The sequence below is a fragment of the Lepidochelys kempii genome, chromosome 2 (genome assembly GCF_965140265.1).
Source record: "Lepidochelys kempii isolate rLepKem1 chromosome 2, rLepKem1.hap2, whole genome shotgun sequence".
Classification (NCBI taxonomy): Eukaryota; Metazoa; Chordata; order Testudines; family Cheloniidae; genus Lepidochelys; species Lepidochelys kempii.
The window spans coordinates 26,605,659-26,628,306 of record NC_133257.1 but is presented as its reverse complement, the minus strand read 5'-3'; the positions used below and the strand labels follow the sequence as shown (position 1 = coordinate 26,628,306).

General features: G+C 43.5%; 1 protein-coding gene across 3 annotated transcripts in view; it reads left to right on the top strand.

Moving 5' to 3' along the window:
* Positions 1–7,222: 7,222 nt before the first annotated feature.
* Positions 7,223–22,648, top strand: part of MED30 (mediator complex subunit 30) — a 25,954-nt gene continuing 10,528 nt past the window's right edge. Inside the window, exons 1-4 of one of the 3 annotated variants that reach the window (XM_073330277.1) lie at positions 7,223–7,318; positions 9,600–9,718; positions 10,081–10,286; positions 18,348–18,506. In XM_073330277.1, coding sequence (XP_073186378.1) covers positions 10,113–10,286; positions 18,348–18,506 — 333 coding nt within the window. In that variant the 5' untranslated portion in view covers positions 7,223–7,318; positions 9,600–9,718; positions 10,081–10,112. Of the gene's footprint in view, positions 7,319–7,658; positions 8,055–9,599; positions 9,719–10,080; positions 10,287–18,347; positions 18,507–22,648 lie in introns of those variants that run through there. The other 2 variants (XM_073330279.1, XM_073330278.1) reach the window with 2 other exon arrangements.

Sequence of the window (22,648 nt, the reverse complement as noted above, 5' to 3'; positions counted from 1 at the left end):
TAGTTGCCTTATGTCCTGTAGCATGAGGTCTTATATCAGGGGTGGGCAAACTTTTTGGCCCAAGGGCCACATCAGGGAATAGAAATTGTATGGCGGGCCATGAATCCTCACAAAAATTGGGGTTGGGGTGCGGGAAGGGGTGTGGGCTCTGGGGTGGGGCTGAGGAGTTTGGGGTGTAGGAGGGTGCTCTGGGCTGGGACCGAGGGGTTTGGAGGATGGGAGGGGGATCAGACCTGGGACAGGGGTGCGGGAACAGGTGCAGGTTCCGGCTGGGGGTGTGGGCTCTTGGATAGGGCTGGGGATGAGAGGTTTGGGGTGCAGAAGGGTGCTCCAGGCTGGGACAGGGGGGTTTGGAGAGCAGGAGGGAGGACTGGGGCAGGGGGTAGGGGCGTGGGGAGAGGCACGGGGGTGCAGGTTCCGAGTGGCACTTACCTCAACCGGCTTTTGGAAGCAGTGGCATGTCCCTTCTCCGGCTCATATGCAGAGGCGCAGCCAGGCAGCTCTGCATGCTGCCCCATCCGCAGGCACCGCCCCTGCAGCTCCCCTTAGAGCGGGTCTATGTTGGCTTCCGGGAGCTGCATGGTGCGGCCCTGACCCAGCGCCTCAGCTGGAGCAGGGCCAAGCCGCTGGTGTGGCCCCCGACCCAGTGCCCCAGCCAGAGCGGGACCAAGCCTTGTGGTGTGGCCCCAACCCAGCGCCCCAGCCGGAGTGGAGCCAAGCCGCATGGTGCGGCTCTGACCCAGCACTTGCTGAGCCATGTGGTCCAGCCCCGATCCAGCACCCTGACCAGAGCGCTGCAGCAAGGCTGAGCCACTAGTGCGCTCGCGGGTCAATTTAAAATGGCTCATGGGCGGTAATTTGCCCACCCCATCTTATATCCTTTCTACAATAATTTATCCCATATAGCCCAACTGTGGATGTACTCGGCCCCTATAAATGACTGTCTTTGTGATTATACATCTTCAATGGTGGAGATAAAACTGTGGCAGTAAGCTCTTCAACATGATTCCTTTGGCCTACCAGCAGAAGCTGTTTGCATAGTGTTTGACTTCAGCCATCTTTTCATCTCTTGTTGATCAGACCCTAAGATAATTGGGTGACATGGCCTTATCATAGTTTAACAGACTTGTATGCTCTCTACATACTACTGGCAGCTGAATCAGTGCAGTCTCACTGTTCCTCCTAGTAGCTGCATGTAAACACTGAATCAGACAGTGGGGAGACTAGAACCCTGTGGTTCTGTTTAAAACATTTCCCTGTACCCTTGCCACTTCTCTCAGGCAGGATAGCAGCATCCAGTGATCAACTGTACAGAATCCTGTGGAGGGATCTTAGAGTATGAATATTTCCTCTTTATTCATGGAAAAGGAGAGATTGTCCACCAACACCTTAAACCTGATTGGGAAGGATATAGGGGAGGACATGTGTTTGGAGACAGCTTTTTGCTAGATTTTTGGTGAGTCTCCTTAGATAGAGAAATAAGAAAGATCTGATGCTGTGTGGAAATTAGCAAAGGCCATTGTATCCAGAGACACTGGTTGAACCAATGCCATAAATCAGCATGGATGTGAAGGAGGGATTGTCTGAGCTGGACACATTTGGCCAAAACACACAGACAGTATTGTGTGTATTTGTTTTCTGGTTTAAGCGGGGGGAAGAAGAGCAGTTCTGGTTCAAGCAGGGAAAGGTATGAGGCAGTTCCTGCTCCCTTGCATTGGCACAAAAGATCAGAAGGTGTAATCCTGACAAGGTTCAGAGAATTTCAGACCCCTGTCACGTAAGAAAAATGTTAGGACTCTGAGCAAGATTCTCCTGCAAGCTTCACACACCAATTTTGGACACTTGGATCAGGAAACCATGCCCCTTGTGCTCAAGCCAGCTGCAAAGCTAGAAAAGCGATTGCAGGCATCCCTATGTGCACAACCTAAAGCCTCCCAGCAAAGAGGGACTGAACTAAGTCCCCTGCAGAGAGGGCATGGTGTTTCTCTAGGTGCTGGAGCTACATCTGCCAAGTGTTGACCACCCAGGCATGGTGGGCAGTATTTTTTTATTTACTGTTAGTAACAGTGGGAGCCTGCTGGCCTGGAAATATATTCCTCTTATTTTTACATAGAGCCTCCACACAATCAATTTACGAAAGCAGCTTTTTATTTAGAAGTAGTTTTTATCTATATCTATACATACACACATTGCGGGTGGTTTACATATTTAAGCCATTAATATAAGAGGGCACTCAGTAAACTTTTTTACACAACTACTGACTTGACTATTGGAATCAAGTTTGATAGTTTAATCCTTAAAATAGTTGTATAATTGCTCTATACATCTTAGAAAACAATATATTGCACAGCTTGATTAATGCTAATATCTTTGTTAGAATCATTTGTGCTGTGCCTTGGCTAGGGGAACGTTTTCGAAAGAAAATTACTACTTATTTAGTCCGCCAGGTCAAAGCTTCATTTATTTGTTTTAAAGGGATGAGGGCCAGATACCTAACCTCAGCAGCAGCTTAGTTCTGGTGGCAAGTCTGTCCCTAATAATCTTTACTGGTTGCTTTCTTCTTCTTAAAAACTGAGCATGGTATACAACCTGACTTTCATTTGTTACCAGATTTACAAGCATTATGCATATCATACAGAAGACTGTACATGCCATCAGTATTAATATAGCACAAACACTTTAGCCCTGTACTTTGATCCAACACATTAAATTAATAAAAAGCCACTGGTGTCTAAGTGCACCCTTCTGTGTTTTCATGTCGTCATTGTCAGAATCATTGAAATGAGCTGTAGCTCACGAAAGCTTATGCTCAAATAAATTAGTTAGTCTCTAAGGTGCCACTAGTACTCCTTTTCTTTTTGTCCTATTATGATAATTGTGGAAACAGGAACTTTGATTGTTATCAAGCTAACACATGCAGAAACTTGACCACCTTTACAAAGAAAGGACGCAAACACTGGCATTAGTTCATTTTTCCACCATATGGAGACAAGTATATTTATTAGCACTCAAAGACATTTTTCATCAGTACTTCCGGCACTCTGAATTTTAGTTTTCTAATGTGATTGCATTTTTTACCCTAAATGTTTGTCTATATAGTCCTGTTCTTCAAAGGTGATGAAGCAAAAAGTTTGGGAATTGGAATGAGGGGGCAGGTTCCTGATATTACATATTCATTATATAATTTTTCTGGCAAAGAACACAATTTGTGGAGTAACTGCAAAGAGGATTCATACCCCACCCTGCTTCTTCCAGGCAGCGTATTTCTATTTTCAACATGCTAGAACTATCTCAGGCCTTTCTGCATTCAATTATATCAACATAAAGGTGTTTGAGGGCTTGTCTACATTTGAAAGTTAACACTGATTAAGGCAGGGTATGAATTAAAGTGCAATAGCTGTTTCTAGTGGGGTAAAGTAAGCAGGAACACAGCACTCTTAACCCCAAAGATAAGCGTTCACACACAGTTAACCAGGAAAAATTCCATGTGTAAACAAACCTTAAGCTTATTCCCATGCAGGAAGGAGAATACCCTACATCTGTATAAAGTACTTTTATACTAGTATAAATATATACACTGCAAGGATTGTACCAGTATAACTACATTAGATAAAAAAGAAAATCACTCCTCACCTAGTTATACTGGTTCAAAATCTGTATGTAGACCAGGCTTCAGAATGAGTTGCCAAAAATTTATGGGTTTCAGAGTAACAGCCGTGTTAGTCTGCATTCGCAAAAAGAAAAGGAGTACTTGTGGCACCTTAGAGACTAACCAATTTATTTGAGCATGAGCTTTCGTGAGCTACAGCTCACTTCATCAGACGCATGCCGTGGAAACTGCAGCAGACTTTATATATACACAGAGAATATGAAAAAATACCTCCTCCCACCCCACTGTCCTGCTGGTAATAGCTTATCTAAAGTGATCATCAGGTGGGCCATTTCCAGCACAAATCCAGGTTTTCTCACCCTCCACCCCCCCACACAAATTCACTCTCCTGCTGGTGATAGCCCATCCAAAGTGACAACTCTTTACACAATGTGCATGATAATCAAGTTGGGCCATTTCCTGCACAAATCCAGGTTCTCTCACCCCCTCACCCCCCTCCCAAAAACCACACACACAAACTCACTATCCTGCTGGTAATAGCTCATCCAAAGTGACCACTCTCCAAGTTTAAATCGAAGTTAAACCAGAACATCGGGGGGGGGGGGTAGGAAAAAACAAGAGGAAATAGCCACTCCCAGTCTCTATTTAAGCCTAAATTAATAGTATCCAATTTGCAAATGAATTCCAATTCAGCAGTTTCTCGCTGGAGTCTGGATTTGAAGTTTTTTTGTTTTAAGATAGCGACCTTCATGTCTGTGATTGCGTGATCAGAGAGATTGAAGTGTTCTCCGACTGGTTTATGAATGTTATAATTCTTGACATCTGATTTGTGTCCATTTATTCTTTTACGTAGAGATATGCTATGGGTACCCGCATGGCCCCACAATATGCCAACATTTTTATGGCTGACTTAGAACAACGCTTCCTCAGCTCTCGTCCCCTAACGCCCCTACTCTACTTGCGCTATATTGATGACATCTTCATCATCTGGACCCATGGAAAAGATGCCCTTTAGGAATTCCACCATGATTTCAACAATTTCCATCCCACCACCAACCTCAGCCTGGTCCAGTCCACACAAGAGATCCACTTCCTGGACACTACAGTGCTAATAAACAATGGTCACATAAACACCACCCTATACCGGAAACCTACTGACCGCTATTCCTACCTGCATGCCTCCAGCTTTCACCCTGACCACACCACACGATCCATCGTCTACAGCCAAGCTCTGCGATACAACCGCATTTGCTCCAACCCCTCAGACAGAGACAAACACCTACAAGATCTCTATCAAGCTTTCTTACAACTACAATACCCACCTGCTGAAGTAAAGAAACAGATTGATAGAGCCAGAAGAGTTCCCAGAAGTTACCTACTACAGGACAGGCCTAACAAAGAAAATAACAGAACACCACTAGCCGTCACCTTCAGCCCCCAACTAAAACCCCTCCAACGCATTATTAAGGATCTACAACCTATCCTAAAGGATGACCCAATACTCTCACAAATCTTGGGAGACAGGCCAGTCCTTGCCTACAGACAGCCCCGCAACCTGAAGCAAATACTCACCAATAACCATATACCACACAACAAAACCACTAAACCAGGAACTTATCCTTGCAACAAAGCCCGTTGCCAATTGTGCCCACATATCTATTCAGGGGACACCATCACAGGGCCTAATAAAATCAGCCACACTATCAGAGGCTCGTTCACCTGCACATCCACCAATGTGATATGTGCCAGCAATGCCCCTCTGCCATGTACATTGGTCAAACTGGACAGTCTCTACGTAAAAGAATAAATGGACACAAATCAGATGTCAAGAATTATAACATTCATAAACCAGTCGGAGAACACTTCAATCTCTCTGGTCACGCAATCACAGACATGAAGGTCGCTATCTTAAAACAAAAAAACTTCAAATCCAGACTCCAGCGAGAAACTGCTGAATTGGAATTCATTTGCAAATTGGATACTATTAATTTAGGCTTAAATAGAGACTGGGAGTGGCTAAGTCATTATGCAAGGTAGCCTATTTCCTCTTGTTTTTTCCTACCCCCACCTCCCCCCGATGTTCTGGTTTAACTTGGATTTAAACTTGGAGAGTGGTCAGTTTGGATGAGCTATTACCAGCAGGAGAGTGAGTTTGTGTGTGTATGGGGGTGGGGGGGATGTGAGAAAACCTGGATTTGTGCTGGAAAGGGCCCACCTTAATTATGCACATTGTAGGGAGAATGGTCACTTTGGATGAGCTATTACCAGCAGGATAGTGAGTTTGTGTGTGTGGTTTTTGGGAGGGGGGTGAGAGAACCTGGATTTGTGCAGGAAATGGCCCAACTTGATTATCATGCACATTGTGTAAAGAGTTGTCACTTTGGATGGGCTATCACCAGCAGGAGAGTGAATTTGTGTGGGGGGTGGAGGGTGAGAAAACCTGGATTTGTGCTGGAAATGGCCCACCTGATGATCACTTTAGATAAGCTATTACCAGCTGAACAATGGGGTGGGAGGAGGTATTTTTTCATATTCTCTGTGTATATATAAAGTCTGCTGCAGTTTCCACGGCATGCATCTGATGAAGTGAGCTGTAGCTCACGAAAGCTCATGCTCAAATAAATTGGTTAGTCTCTAAGGTGCCACAAGTACTCCTTTTCTTTTTGCAAAAATTTATGGGCTGCTATAGTAATATAATCTCACAGGAAAATTGACAGGCTTAAAGGCTAAATCTTATTTGCCTTATTCACAAGAATAATGCTATTTGGATGAGTCAGGTGAGAAGAATTTGATCCTAAATATTCAACCTAAATAGACAGATGAAAAATAGCATCCTGTGTTGCCACCCCTTGCGTTAATTGGGATCTTTCTTAAAGCCCCAGTTCCTAGAGTCATGGGAGTTCATGAGAAATTCAGCTTTCATTTTTTTTTTAAAGTGCACTTCTTTCTAGCCCTCTCCGTTGCAGAGGAAGGCATGAAAATATGAAACAAGTGCACCCCAAAACCTCAAAAACCAGAAGGCCAATAATATCCTGAACGGTTGTTTTCTTTTTTTTAAAATCCCACAATTTTTAAACCAATCATGATATTTCAGGAGGCTGATGTCTTTAAAAAAAAAAAAGTACTTGGGTTTGGCATCACACCAGCGCCTCCTGGAGCCCCAGCGCCTGGGTCCAGCCCACCAACCCAAACCTTCCCTTTCTCCTCGGCCGTTGCTCTGTGGAGAGCCAAACCGAAGCAGCTTGGAAGTTCGCATTCACACCAGGCTTCCTGCCTGCTCCGGTGCCCCCGGACAAAACGCTCCTGGACTGGCCAGCGCAAACAAACCCGAGCCACCGGGCTCTGGGGCGGCCCCAGTCCGCGTTTCTCGGCCGCCCAACAAGTCGCGCCCCCGAAAAATCGCACCCTCCACCCTAGCCGGGACGCGGCCCTGGAGACCACAGGGACGGCTCTGACCGCGGGCAACGCAACGCGCCTCGAGCCGCCTCGCGCTAACGCCAGCGCCCGCGCCGCAGCATTTGCCCCCTCCCGCGCGCTCCGCTCCCGCCTTCCCAGCCACGCGCCGCGCCCCGCCCCGCCCCTTCCTCTGGCGTCACTTCCCGCGCGGCCTCGCTTCCGCTTCTGTCTCTAGTCCAGTCATCTCCTTCCGCCTGGTTGTTTCCAGGGTAACTAGCCGCGCCGGTCGGAGACGGCTGTCGCCCGCCCGCCGTAAGTAGCTCAGCAGCGGGCTAGGGTTGCAGCCTGCTCTCAGCGACCTCCTCGGCGGAGGGGAGCCCTGCCCTGCCCTGCCCTGCCCTTCTTCCCCGCGCCCCCGGAGAAGAGCAGTGCCCCTCCCCAGAGGTGTTAGGACTGCCCTCCCCGCCCCGGGCCAGGAATCCCCCCACCCTCAGAGGCTGCTCCTTTCCCCTTCCTCCCCCCACAGGTTCTTGGGACACTCCTTGCCCCACAAGAGGTCAGATTCACCCCACCCCCGAGGACTGCATTCCCCACAGGGGAGAAAGTCTCCCCTCCCTATGAAGTGGAGGACTGTCCCAACCTCCACTCCCCTCCAGGGGTGGGTCTCAACCTTTCCAGACTAATGGACCCCTTTCCAGGAGTCTGATTTGTCTTGTGTACCCCGAAGTTTCACCTCACTTAAAAACTGCTTGCGTGCAAAATCAGATATAATAATACAGAAGTGTCACAAAAAGAACCAGGAGGACTTGAGGCACCTTAGAGACTAACAAATTTATTTGAGCATAAGCTTTCGTGGGCTAAAACCCACTTCATCCGATGCATGCAGTGGAAAATACAAAGGGAAGAGATATATACACAGAGAACATGAAACAATGGGTGTTGCCATACACACTATAACGAGAGTGATCAATTAAGGTGGGCTGTTATCAGCAGGAGAAAAAAGCTTTTGTGGTGATAGGATGGCCCATTTCCAACAGTTGACAAGAAGGTGAGAGTAACAGTGGGGGCGGGGGGGAGAATAAGCATGCAGAAATAGTTTTACTTTGTGTAAAAGTGTCACAGTACGCTATCACTGAAAAATTGATTATGTTCTCATTTTTGCCATATGATAATAAGATAAATCAATTGGAATATAAATATTTTACGTACATTTCAGTGTATAGTATGTACAGCAGTATAAACAACTCACTGTCTGTGTGAAATATTAGTTTGTACTGACTTTGCTAGTGCTTTTTATGTAGCCTGTTGTAAAACTAGGCAATATCTAGATGACTTGATGTACCTCTGGAAGATATTTGCGCATGGGCCACGAGTATTGAAGGCAGGGGAAGGCTGTGCCTCCCCAAACAACCTTGCATGGCCCCACACACACTCTTCCCCCAGACTCCTTCCTGCTTCCCGCGTTGTGCTGCGGGGGGGCTAGAGGGCTAACGGTGGCTGGTCTGTGATCTGGGGTTGGGGGAGGGAGGCCATGCTGCCCGTCCGCCCAGCCCTCCGGTGCTATGGGGGGCACTGTCCACTCACCCGGGGCTGGGGGGGGGGTCTCTGCCCGCTCACCCGCCGGTTGTTTCGGGGCTAGCGGGGCATGGGTGGCTGGAGGTGTGGGGGGGAAGCTGGCTGCCGCGCCAGGAGGGGGTGGTCTCTGGGCTCCGGCGGGAGAGGCGGGGCCTCAGGCAGAAGGGGTGGTGCAGCCAGGAGCTAGCCTCCCTGAGCCAGGGATTCACCCGCCACGCATGCCTCTCTCCTGGTTGAGAGCCATTGCCCTTGAAGTCTCTGACTGACACCTCCACCCCTCAGGACAGTGGTGGGCAACTTGCAGTCCGTCAGGGCAGGCTGCGAGACAGTTTGTTTACATCAACCGTCTGCAGGCATGCCTGCCCGCAGCTCCCAGTGGCTGCCATTCATCGTTCCCAGCCAACGGGAGCTGTGGAAAGTGGTGCGGGCCTGCAGACGGTTGATGTAAACAAACTGTCTTGCGGCCCACTAGCGGATTACCCTGACGGACCGCAGGTTGCCCATCACTGACTCAGGACTAAAGGACTGTGCCTCCTGCCTCCCCTGGAACTGCCCCTCCCCCCCAGAAGCAGGAGCATAGGGAATTGGTCCCCTCCCCAACCCAGCAGAATAGGAGACTGAGTCCCCACTTAAGTGCGAAGGACTTCCCGCCATCTTCCACTCTTCAGAGTCCGGTGACCTCCAAGTATGTTGCAGCCAGGAGGAAAGGATGGGGATTGATAACCCCCACACACTGGGTGTGGTGTAGCCCTTACAGTAACTGAGTAGTTGAGCCCATGTGTTCTCTCATTGTTTCCCACTAAGCTTCTGCTGGGCAACCCTATTGCTTTGACATGGTGCCCAGGCATCAGAACCATCTTCCTTGGGGTAGAAAGTTTTCGGCCTGCTTGCCTTTTTCTAGATGTTTGTACAGTGTGTAAAGCATCTAGAGTGCTAGAGAGGAGCTTGATAACCTAATGAAACAATATCTAGATATGGAATTTATTTTAAACTTTTTATTACACCTTTCATCCCAAAGCTGCTCACGGACTACACATACCGCCTGAAAAACAGCCACCTCTGAGGTGGAGAGGACAGCAATTGGGCTGACATCTGTCATACAAGACAACAGTGGAAGGAAAGGAGTTTTGGCCAAAGGTACTAGGACAAACTCCTACTTGTAGGAAAAGTGCCCTAGAATCTTTCATATCCACAAAGAGCAGATAGGAGAAAGGACTCATCCAAATAATTCCTTTATAGTATGAACGGCATAGATATAAGTTGCTAGAATTGAATTCGTCCTACTGAGTTATAAACCTGTGGTTCAAGGAAGCTGAAGGTATTTCAAACCTGATGTTTAAAACACCAATCTGTCTTTTGCCTGTTTAGTAATGTAGTTTGTTTTTCATGTTTGGGATAGGGATGTCATGAGGAAAGGAACAGTATAGTAACCATACAGAGTTTTAATTGAGCATTCATGAACTATACTTCAGCATCTCTTTCTCCCTGTCTGTGTGCAGCCTTATTTTGTGGGATTGATTGGAGTTAGATCATGTCCACTCCTCCTCTCGCTGGGGCAGGGATGCCTCCTGGTGCTTTCTCAGGACCACAGGCTCAAGCAGCCCGAGAAGTGAACACAGCTTCTCTCTGTCGCATTGGCCAAGAGACTGTGCAGGATATTGTATTTCGGACAATGGAAATCTTTCAGCTACTGAGGAATATGCAGGTGAGATGCAGAAAGACCTTCCCTTTTCATACTCTTCTGTTCCCTTCCTATCTCCTACCAACTAGTTGTTTAAAAAAAAAAAAAAAAAGTTAATACAGTTGGAGGTGATCGGATGCATCATAGCATGTGTAGAAAGTGTTTTCAGTATTTGAGGGGGTAGTTTAGCTTAGAGCAAGTTCTTGACCAAAGTGCTTTCAGGGGTGAGAATATGTTGTCTGTATATTGCTGTTGGATTATTTCTGTAAATCTGTTCTTCCATCCTGGTTGCATGAGCATTGTGAATTAGAGAAAATCCTCATTTAGTGTACTGTGGGTACACGCTAAATGTAAGACTTTTGTCTTTATGTTTCTATTTTCTTTTAAGAAATAACAAAATTTGTTTGTATGCTAACTTCTTTTCTGTATTCTTGCTGGCCTTTGGGGATTATTTTGCCAGAGATCTTTTGGTCATCTTACTATAGAATAACATTTTCCATCCAAAACTGGGTGAAATTCTTAACGCTCTTTTTATACTCAGAAAGTGGTACAAGTAATTTTCAGTGTGAGGCTGGTTACTGAGTAAATAAACCCCAAGATGTAATTGTATTTAAAGAATAGAATCTGAGAAGATGAATTGGAATATAATCCTTTTATTTCTTCCTGTGACTATGATTTTATTTTTTAGTTGAACGTTCTTATATTGTAATTTTTTATCTATATCTAGGTATTTATGTCAGAAATTATTGCTAAAGCATTTTGATACTGAGCTTGATAACATCTCATAAAATTTTAAGATGGCATCCAATATCACATCTTCTACATCTTGCATAACCAGTTTAAGCATTCTGATGTTAAGAAGAATAGCATTGTGTTCATAATTAAACAGTCCCAGATCTTGGAAGGAGCTTTGCTCACGTAAACTCCTACACCTGCACAGAACCCTACTGACTTAAGTGATGGCAGGAGCACTTCTATGAGGAGCACATTGTAGCGGTGGGGTCTAAAAATAAAGTAATGGCTGCTAGTGGTCACTGCATATTGTAAAAAGACTGCATATTGTTAGGGTATTTGTAATAACTGTTAACATCACTCTTCTCCTACTGTTTGAAATGACCCTTTGGAAGCTTGGATTTTATATATATATATATATATATATAATAATTTTTTGGTTGCTTATGCTCTTCTCCTGCTGAGTTGAAGTCCTGTGCTTATTTTTATTTGTTTTTACTTGTGCTAGTTGTATCATAGCACTTGTTTTGGGAGGTGAGAGAAATACTAGAGGCCAGGTACTTGTATCCGTGGGAAGAATCCAACAATCACTGAAGTAAATGGGAGCTGAGTAGAAACATTTTTGAGTATAAGACAGAATTTGGCCAACAAAGTGGAATAGCCTTTGTAAATTAATATATAACAAATTAAAAAGTTATAGCTTGAGAATTATTGCATTTCTAAGAGGTTTTCAGGAACTGTGCATCTTACTAGAGTTGCATAATTTTTTAATGAATAAGTTATTTTTTTAAAAATCCAGATTTAACTATGAAGAGTCTCATTTGAGCTTCTTCACTGTATTTGAATAAAAGTAAAGTGAGAAGTTTTGTAAAATAACTGCAAGAAAAATATGTATCCTTATGGAGTATTGCTTTTAGCAATGGCCAATACAGTTAGATTAGGTATTGCAAATCCTCTATTATTGTAATGACATTAATATGATGCTATCCTTAAGTTAAAAGTAAAGGTGAAAAAAGAACAATTTATTTGTGGACTAAACTAAAAGTAGAACCAGTGTACAGGTTGTACACTATTATTAACAGGACATAATCTAGTTGTTTGAAAATGTTCCTTAGATCAGAAAGGGAGGATACAAAAAATAATTTCTGAATAAATTATTTTTACAACATTTAAACACAATGAAAGAAACCATGGCTTCTATGAAATTCAATCCAATTCACATAGCCTTGAGCTGTTAAAACCCTTTGAGCTATAACTAGCAAATATATACAGTCTATCTTAGTTCTCTTTTCAACTCTTAAAGAAATGCTCACGCATTTGGTACAACTTAATGAAGTAATTAACTTAGATATAGGGGAAATAATGTTATTAAAAAATAAATGTTTTCTGTGTTATGTAACAGTACTAAAACCACTTCTGTAAAGTAAAGTAATGCACATTGGAAAAAATAACCCCAACTATACATACAATATGATGGGGCTAATATAGCTACAATTAATCAGGAGAAAGATCTTGGAGTCATCGTGGATAGTTCTCTGAAGACATCCATACAGTGTGCAGCGGCAGTCCAAAAAGCATACGGGATGTTAGGAATCATTAAAAAAGGGATAGAGAATAAGATGGAGAATATCTTATTACCCTTATATAAATCCATGGTACGCCCACATCTTGAATACTGCATACAGATGTGGTCCCCTCATCTTGAATACTGCATACAGATGTGGTCCCCTCATCTCAAAAATATATACTGGCATTAGAAAAGGTTCAGAAAAGGGCAACTAAAATGATTAGGGGTTTAGAACAGGTCCCATATGAGGAGAAATTAAAAAGGCTAGAACTTTTCAGCTTGGAAAAGAGGAGACTAAGGGAGGATATGATAGAGGTCTATAAAATCATGAGTGGTGTGGAGAAAGTGAATAAGGAAAAGTTATTTACTTGTTCCCATAATATTAAAACTAGGGGCCACCAAATGAAATTAGTGGGTAGCAGGTTTAAAACAAATCATAGAATCATAGAATAACAGAGTTGGAAGGGACCTCTGGAGGCCATCTAGTCCAACCCCCTGCCCAGAGTAGGACCAATCCCAACTAAATCATCCCAGCCAGGGCTTTGTCAAGTCTGACCTTAAAAACTTTTAAGGAAGGGGATTCCACTACCTCCCTAGGTAACGCATTCCAGTGTTTCACCACCCTCCTAGTGGAAAAGTTTTTCCTAATATCCAACCCAAATCTCCCCCACTGCAACTTCAGACCATTACTCCTTGTCCTGTCATCTGCTATCACTGAGAATAGTCTAGATCCATCCTCTTTGGATCCACCTTTCAGGTAGTTAAAAGCAGCTATCAAATCTCCCCTCATTCTTCTCTTCCGTAGACTAAACAATCCCAGTTCCCTCAGCCTCTCCTCATAAGTCATGTGTTCTACACCCCTAATCATCTATGTTGCCCTTCGCTGGACTCTCTCCAATTTTTCCACATCCTTCTTGTAGTGTGGGGCCCAAAACTAGACACAGTACTCCAGATGAGGCCTCACCAGTGTCGAATAGAGGGGAATGATCACGTCCCTCGATCTGCTGGCAATGCCCCTACTTATACACCCCAAAATGCCATTGGCCTTCTTGGCAACAAGGGCACACTGTTGACTCATCTCCAGCTTCTCGTCCACTGTCACCTCTAGGTCCTTTTCTGCAGAACTGCTGCCTAGCCGTTCAGTCCCTAGTCTGTAGCGGTGCATTGGATTCTTCCGTCCTAAGTGCAGGACTCTGCACTTGTCCTTGTTGAACCTCATCAGATTTCTTTTGGCCCAATCCTCCAATTTGTCTAGGTCCCTCTGTATCCTATCCCTACCCTCCAGCGTATCCACCGCTCCTGCCAGTTTAGTGTCATCTGCAAACTTGCTGAGGGTGCAATCCACATCATCCTCCAGATCATTAATGAAGATATTGAACAAAACCGGCCCGAGGACCAACCCTTGGGGCACTCCGCTAGATACCGGCTGCCAACTAGACATGGAGCCATTGATCACTACCCGTTGAGCCCGACAATCTAGCCAACTTTCTACCCACCTTGTAGTGCATCCATCCAGCCCATACTTCTTTAACTTGCTGACAAGAATACTGTAGGAGACCATGTCAAAAGCTTTGTTAAAGTCGAGGAATAACACGTCCACTGCTTTCCCTTCATCCACAGAACCAATTATCTCATCATAGAAGGCAATTAGATTAGTCAGGCATGACTTGACCGTGGTGAATCCATGCTGACTGTTCCTGATCACTTTCCTCTCCTCTAAGTGTTTCAGAATTGATTCCTTGAGGACATGCTCCATGATTTTTCCAGGGACTGAGGTGAGGCTGACAGGCCTGTAGTTCCTAGGATCCTCCTTCTTCCCTTTTTTAAAGATTGGCACTACATTAGCCTTTTTCCAGTCATCCGGGACCTCCCCTGAACACCATGAGTTTTCAAAGATAATGGCCAATGGCTCTGCAATCACATCCGCCAACTCCTTTAGGACTCTCAGATGCAGCGCATCCGGCCCAATGGACTTGTGCTCGTCCAGCGTTTCTAAATAGTCCCGAACCACTTCTTTCTCCACAGAGGGCTGGTCACCTCCTCCCCATGCTGTGCTGCCCAGTGCAGTAGTCTGGGAGCTGACCTTGTTTGTGAAGACAGAGGCAAAAAAAGCATTGAGTACATTAGCTTTTTCCACATCCTCTGTCACTAGGTTGCCTCCCTCATTCAGTAAGGGGCCCACACTTTCCTGGGCTTTCTTCTTATTGCCAACATACCTGAAGAAACCCTTCTTGTAAAAGGAATAAAAGGAAGTTCTTCTTTACTCAGTGCACAGTCAATCTGTGGAACTCCTTGCCATAGGAGGTTGTGAAGGCTAGGACTATAACAGGGTTTAAAAGAGAACTGGATAAATTCATGGAGGTTAAGTCCATTAATGGCTATTAGCCAGGATGGGTAAGGAATGGTGTCCCTAGCCTCTGTGTGTCAGAGGGTGGAGATGGATGGCAGGAGAGAGATCACTTGATCATTACCTGTTAGGTTCACTCCCTCTGGGGCACCTGGCATTGCCACTGTGAGTAGACAGGATACTGGGGCTGGATGGACCCTTACTCTGACCCAGTATGGCCTTTCTTATGCTCTCAGGATTTCATAGTAGAGTCCTTTTTGCAGAAAGTTATGACTGTATTTCCTTTCAATATTTGGTGTTATGGAAATCCACCTTAGCCTCTTCTTTTCTGTTATGAACCACAGAAATGTGATACTGAGCCCTAGTCTACACTACACACTTATGTCAGTATAACTACATCGCTCAGGGGTGTGGAAAATTTGCACCCCTGAGTGCTGCAGTTATGCCAACCTAACTCCTGATGTAGACAGCACTTTGTCAATGGGAGGGCTTTTCCTATTGACATAGCTAGCTCCTCTTAGGAGGTTTAAAACCTATAGACTATGCTGAGTGGAAAAGGTGTCCTGTTGGCAGGTAGCATTTTCATTAAGCACTATAGCACTGCAAGTGTAGACAAACCCTTAGTTCATCACTTTGATTCATGGCTGAGGTGGCCAGCTAGATGCAGAGATCTCTCACTATTCATGATTTAACTTCAGTTACAGAATTCATATTTATAGTTGTGAGTATGATCACCTCCCAGATGAAAATAATGAAACAAATTCTTTCTCTCATTTCCGTCGGTGGGGAAACTTGAAAAGTAGAAGACATTTTGTTTTGTGATGAATGTGTATATGTGTCTGTGTAGAGAGCTTATTGTGGAAAAGCTAAGTTGATGAGGTGTATTTTGTATTAAGCTCTAATTTTGGAAGTTCTGTAAGAGTGAGTTCCATAGTCTAGGTCCAGACACCCATTCTCTCATCTGTGTCATGATCCTCCTCTCTTGGTAAACAGTTTCATGGTTCCAGTAGGATTTAGCTGTCAGTGGAGAGAGAAGTGATCTTAGGTAACAAATGTTAACCCCACAGAGAGCTATGAATTTTAAAATTAAAGCTGGTCAAAAAATGCCAAAAAACTACAAAATTATTTCATCAAAATGTTGAATTTTCAAAAAGTTTCAATCCTTTATAAATTGGTCATAAACAGAAACAATAATTGAAAAATTTAGAAATATTTTTCCTAAAAAATGTTGTTGAAACTTTATTTTTTTAAATAACTAACTAAAATGAATTGAATACAGACTCCAGTGCCTTTGCTAAGTGAGCCGACTGCTGCACTCTGCATTATGGAGCCTCTTTCCCTAATATACTGAATATGTCTGGGGCATAAGTGTGTGGATTACTGTGGTCAGATCTGTGTATGATACCAGAGAGCACAGTCTTCTGATTAGTCACAATAGAAAAGATGTTAGCATTTGAAAAACTATTTGAAGATATTAAATAAGAAGTTATTGACTATATAAAGGGTCTGTGATTACATAGGACTTGGGTTTGGCATATAAAATCAGCAGATAAGGTGCAAATTTTTAATGTAAAGAAAGTGGCTGGAACATCCATGACTGTTAGTCGGAGAGAAAAATGTAAAAAATAGGTTTGTCAAGAACTTACAAAAATTAATTGCGATTAATCACAGGGTTAAAAAAATTAATCGCAATTATTATTGTTTAACAGCGCGACTAGAATACCATTTATTTAAATATTTTTGGACGTTTTCTACATTTTCAAATATATTGATTTCAATTACAACACAGAATACAAAGTGTACAGTGCTTACTTTATATTATTATTATTTTTATTACAAATGTTCGCACTGTAAAAAACAAAAGATATAGTATTTTTCAATTCACCTAATACAAGTACTGTAGTGCAACCTCTTTATCATGAAAGTTGAACTTACAAATGTAGAATTATGTATAAAAAATAACTGCATTCAAAAATAAAACAATGTAAAACTTTAGAGCCTACAAGTCCACTCAGTCCTACTTCAACCAATCATCCAAACAAACAAGTTTGGTTACAGTTTGCAGGAGATAATGCTGACCGCTTCTTGTTTACAATGTCACCTGAAAGTGAGAACAGGCATTCACATGGCACTGTTATAGCCAGTGTCTCAAGATATTTACGTGCCAGATGCGCTAAAGATTCATATGTTCCTTCACGCTTCAACCACCATTCCAGAGGACACGTGTCCATGCTGACGACAGGTTCTGCTCAATACGATCTAAAGCAGAGCAGACCGAAGCATATTTATTTTCATCATCCGAGTCAGATGCCAACAGCAGAAGATTGGATTTTCTTTTTTGGTAGTTCGGGTTCTGTAGTTTCCACATCCAGTTCCTCTTTTAAGACTTCTGAAAGCATGCTCCACAGCTTGTCCCGCTCAGATTTTGGACAGCACTTCAGATTCTTAAACCTTGGGTCAAGTGCTGTAGCTATCTTTAGAAATCTCACATTGGTACCTTCTTTGCGTTTTGTCAAATCTGCTGTGAAAGTGTTCTTTAAAACGAACATATGCTGGGTCATCAACCGAGACTGCTATAACATAAAATATATGGCAGAATGCAGGTAAAACAGAGCTGGAGACATACAATTCTCCCCCAAGGAGTTCAGTTACAAATTTAATTAATGGGTTATTTTTTTAATGAGCATCATCAGCATGGAAGCATGTCCTGTGGAATGATGGCTGAAGCATGAAGGGGCATACAAATATTTAGCATATCTGGCACATAAATACCTTGCAACACCAGCTACAAAAGTGCCATGCGAATGCCTGTTCTCACTTTTAGGTGACACTGTAAATAAGAAGCAGGCAGCAGTATCTCCCATAAATGTATACACACTTGTTTGTCTCAGCGATTGGCTGAACAAGAAGTAGGACTGCATGGACTTGTAGGCTCCAAAGTTGTACATTGTTTTGTTTTTGAGTGCAGTTATGTAACAACAAAAGTCTACATTTGTAAATTACACTTTCACGATAAAGAGATTGCACTACAGTACTTGTATGAGGTGAATTGAAAAATACTATTTTTTTTTACAGTGCAAATATTTGTAATAAAAATAATAATGTAAAGTGAACTCTGTACACTCTGTATTCTGTGTTGTAATAGAAATCAATATATTTGAAAATGTAGAAAAACATCCAAAATATTTAATAAATTTCAATTGGTATTCTTATTCTATTGTTTAACAGTGCGATTAATCACTGTTAATTTTTTAATCACAGTTAATTTTTTGAGTTAATCGCTGAGTTAACTGCGATTAATCGACAGCCCTAGTAAAAAAGAACTTTTTATAAACACTTCGTTTTAGTTGATGGGATAGAAAGTTTGTTTTAGTAACTTTTTTTTTGTTTGTTTTATTTTGTTAACTGTTTTCCTTTTTAAATTGTTTGGCTTCTTAAGCTACCAAATGGTGTTACTTATCATACTGGGACATACCAAGACAGATTAGCAAAGCTGCAAGAACATCTCCGTCAGCTATCAATACTCTTCAGGAAACTCAGATTAGTCTATGACAAATGCAATGAAAACTGTGCAGGGCTAGATCCTGTTCCCATAGAGGTAAGTATTTTCTTTGATATGTTTGATTGTTGGGTCTGATTTTTATTGTTTGTTTATGTTACAGTAGCACCCATTCCTTCAGACTGCTTGTTATACTCAGCTGTTGTCTCTGATTTTAAACAAGACTGTAAACCAGTGGTCCCCCAACTTTTTCTTTTGTGGCCTCTCTTACCCATAACGGAACCTGTCCACCCCCTCCCCCAACCCCCACAACTACGGCTGGGAGCAGGACCGGAGCCACAGTCAGGAGCCGGGGCCACGAGCAGAGCCACAGCTGGGGGCTAAGAGTGGGACTGGGGGCCGGGGCTGGGACTGGGAGCCAAGGCCAGAACTGCAGCTGGGGCCGCAGCCAGGGGTGAAGCCATGACCAGGACCCGAACTGAGGCTAGGGCTGGGGGTAGAGCAGGTCTGGGTGGCACTCCCTCCCCACCCCGTGTGGGCTGTCCTGGGCCCCACCACGCCCCCCCACCCGACGTTCCTCTGCTCCCCCCCGAGGGGCGCACCCCACAGTTTGGGGACCACTGCTGTAAACTCTTCAGGGGACAGATTGTCACTTTGTGGAGCTGGTTGAAATTTTGAAGCTGTTCTTTTAATTTAAAAAAAAATTAAAAGAGAACTAAATTTTTTTCATTTAGATTGAATGAGGGTTTTTTTACTTTTGGAAGGATGAAAAATTTGAAACATTTTTTTAAATGAAATTAAATTTCATTTCAGATTTTGGAGTAGTCTTTGCCCAGTAGAAAAAAAGGAGAAAAGGTTTTGGGGCTTTTTGTTTTAAAAAACGGGAGAGAGTGAGACAGAGAGACAAACTGGGGAAAAACTTACTTTCTGTGTATCTTTTTTTATGCTTTTCCAGGGGAAAGAAATACATTTAGAGGGAAAAAAGTTAGAGTGGAGGTTTTTATTCACTACTTTCTCTCACATTTTTTCTTTTTCCAATTATTTTCCAGTGGGGAAAAAGTGAGAGGAAGAACACTGGATGGAAAATCTTTTTTCCATTCCAAAATTCCAAAAGTAAACAGAAAACCTGAGAGAAAATGAGAGTTTCTCCTTGATTTTTTTAATCTTTGTCAAATCTACCTTTTTTCCTTTGAAATTTAGACATGCCCTACTTACTCTGAGTTTACTGCGTAGCACAATGGGGCACCTATCCTCATTGGGCCTCTGGATACTATTGCTGCTGCTGTTACTACTAGTAGTAGATTTTTGAATTTTCTACACCATTTTACTCTTGTATTTGTGGGCAGTTTAATATAAACATGGTGTTATAAGTTTTAAAATATTCACTAAACAGGAACAAAGAAATATAGGAAATTTAGGATCAGACCAGTGGTCCATCTAGACCAGAGGCGGGCAAACTTTTTGGTCTGAGGGCTGCATCGGGTTTCTGAAATTGTATGGAGGGCCGGTTAGGGGAGGCTGTGCCTCCCCGAACAGTGAGGCATGGCCTGGCCCCTGCTCCCTATTTGACCCCGCCACTTCTCGCCCCCTGACAGCCCCCCCCCCCCCCCCCCGGGGACTCCTGCCCTATCCAACCCCTCCATTCCTTGATGGCCCCCTGGGAACCCCTGCCCCATCCACCCCCCCTTCTCTCGGTCCCCTGATCACCCCCGGATCCCCCACCCCTAACTGTCCCCCACCGTCCCATCAAACCTCCCCCCTCCTTCCTGACTGCCCCCCTGGGACTCCTGCCCCATCCAACCACACCCCTTCTCCCTGACTGCCCTGGACCCCTCTCCCCTAGCTGCCCCCCACCACCTCATTCAACCCCCTCCTCCTTCCTGACTGGCCCCCCAGGACCCCTACCCCATCCACTCCTTCTGTTCCCTGTGCCCTGACTGCCCCCCATCCAACCCCTCCTCTCCTTACTCTCTGCCCCTTCTGGGACTCCTGCCCCCATTCAACCCCCGTTCCCCGCTCTCTGACCGCCCCAACCCCTCTCCATGCCCCTGGCCACCCCCCGAACTCCCCTGCCCTCTATCTAACCCCTTCTCCCCCCGCCCCGCTCCTTACTGCCTGGAGCCGCACCGCACAGCACAAAGCTCTGCAGCCCCACCACCCAAAGCAGTGCGGCGGCGTGGCTGCGGGGGGGTGGGGGGGACACAGTCTCCCAGGCCAGGAGCTCAGGGGCTGGGCAGGACAGTCCCACGGGCCAAATGTGGCCTGCAGGACATAGTTTGCCCACCTCTGATCTAGACCAGTCTCTGACAAGATTACCACCCGCTTTAGAGAAAAGTACATGAAACCCTGCAGCAGGCTGTTATGGGATAATCCGCTCCATGGAAAGTTTCCTCCCAACCCCTGATAGATGGAGTTGACTTATGCCCCATAGCATGTAAATTTATATCCCTTCTTGGAGATTGTTTATGGGATTTGGGGTTTTTTTTAAGCATTTGCTATTATATATATGGATATTTTGATATCCATATTAATGTCCAATCCGTTTCTGACTCCTTCTAATCTCATGGCCTCAGTGATATCTTGTGCAATGAGTTTCATTGTGCTTTGTGTGGAAGAAGTTTCATTTTATTGGTTTTGAGTTGGCTAACTTTGAGTTTCATTTTGTTCCTCTTGTGTTTTATGAGACAGGGTGAATAGAAGCTGAATCTACTAGACCATTCACTATTTTGTGTCCCTTTGTCATATTCCCTCTTAGGGCCTTTAATTATCTTCTATTATGAAAGTGAAAAAGTACAGTTGGTACACACAGTATCTTGAAGAGGTGGAATTTGGGCTGAATATAGCAAAATGGTATTGTATTGGTGAATGCAGAGAAATTGTCCTCCGGTTTAAAAGGAAGTGTGTGTGTTAAGTCAAGCACTCTTCCAGTTCCCAGATATCTATAACTAACATTCTATCAATAAAGCTAGATTAAGAAAAGGTTGCATAACCATAACTCTGTCCCCTTGTGCATTGCTTTTGATGTAGTCTCTAATTACATACTAGTACAATATAGTGTTCTACTTATATTAATTAATTTATATTAATTTAGCTCCCGTCCTGCCACTGATTCCATCAGAACCAGTTGCAGGATTCTGGCTTTAGATTACATGTGAACCATCTTTAAAAAAATTTTTTTTCATTGTTGCTATACTCTGTTTTCATTGGCAATCTTTATTTACTTAAATGTTCTAAAATAAATCTCTCTTCAATTTATATATGTTAATATAGTTGGTATCCTTGTACTGTTCAACTCCTTTTCAACCAACAGATCAGTACGTGAGGCAATTAACTATGAAGCTGGCCTAGCTACCAACTTTCTTTGCCTGAATTTCCTGAATGTTGAGTGCTTAACTGTTCAATTTGAATGTTCTTAGTCACTTTTATCAAAAATTACATTTGGTTTAGAGATCAAAGAAATTTCATAGTGTAGAATATTTGGCTGTATGCTACCAGAATGCCTTCTCCTTGCCTTGCAGGGTAGTAAAGGAAGCCCTCCTCCAGAGAACCTTAGTAGCTAAGTAGCTTCTGCCTTATAGGATGCAAATATTATAAGTCATGCACTTTCATTACATTTTCACTGTACAGCTTAGATGCACATATGCAGTGTGGAATTCATTGGCTGTCCACTTTAACAAGATTAATGAGAATTCTGTGCAAAATGTATTTCACGTGTATGAAATTCAATTTTCAATAGGTTAAATCAGAGCTAGTTTTCACCAGTATATTCAAAGGTGGTAATTTTAGAATGAGGACTCCTACATGCCAAATTTAAACTTCCTACCCACATCCATTTTACTCCTAGAGTTGTAAAAAAAAAAAGGCATTTGATTTTTTTTTTAAATTGGGGATGTCTGAGGAAGATGGGAGGTTCCACTCTTGTACTTTAAAATACATTTAATGTCTTTGCTCAACTTAAAAAAATAAAAACCTCCCTTAAACAGAGACCAATCCTGCAAAGTTATGGTACAAGGGGTAACTGTTTCAGTAAGTTATGAATGTCTGAAAATGGGTTAGGATGGAAATTATCATGCTATCTGAGGTTTAACAGATATATTTGGACTGCATAAATGATTTAGTATTCATGATTTCTCTTCCTTTCACATTCCCTCAGCATAAATGGTTCAGTTTCCAATGTAGCTGAATAACAGATGAATGTGCATTTGATTGAGAACCTATTCCCTAATCCTTAACCCTTGTCT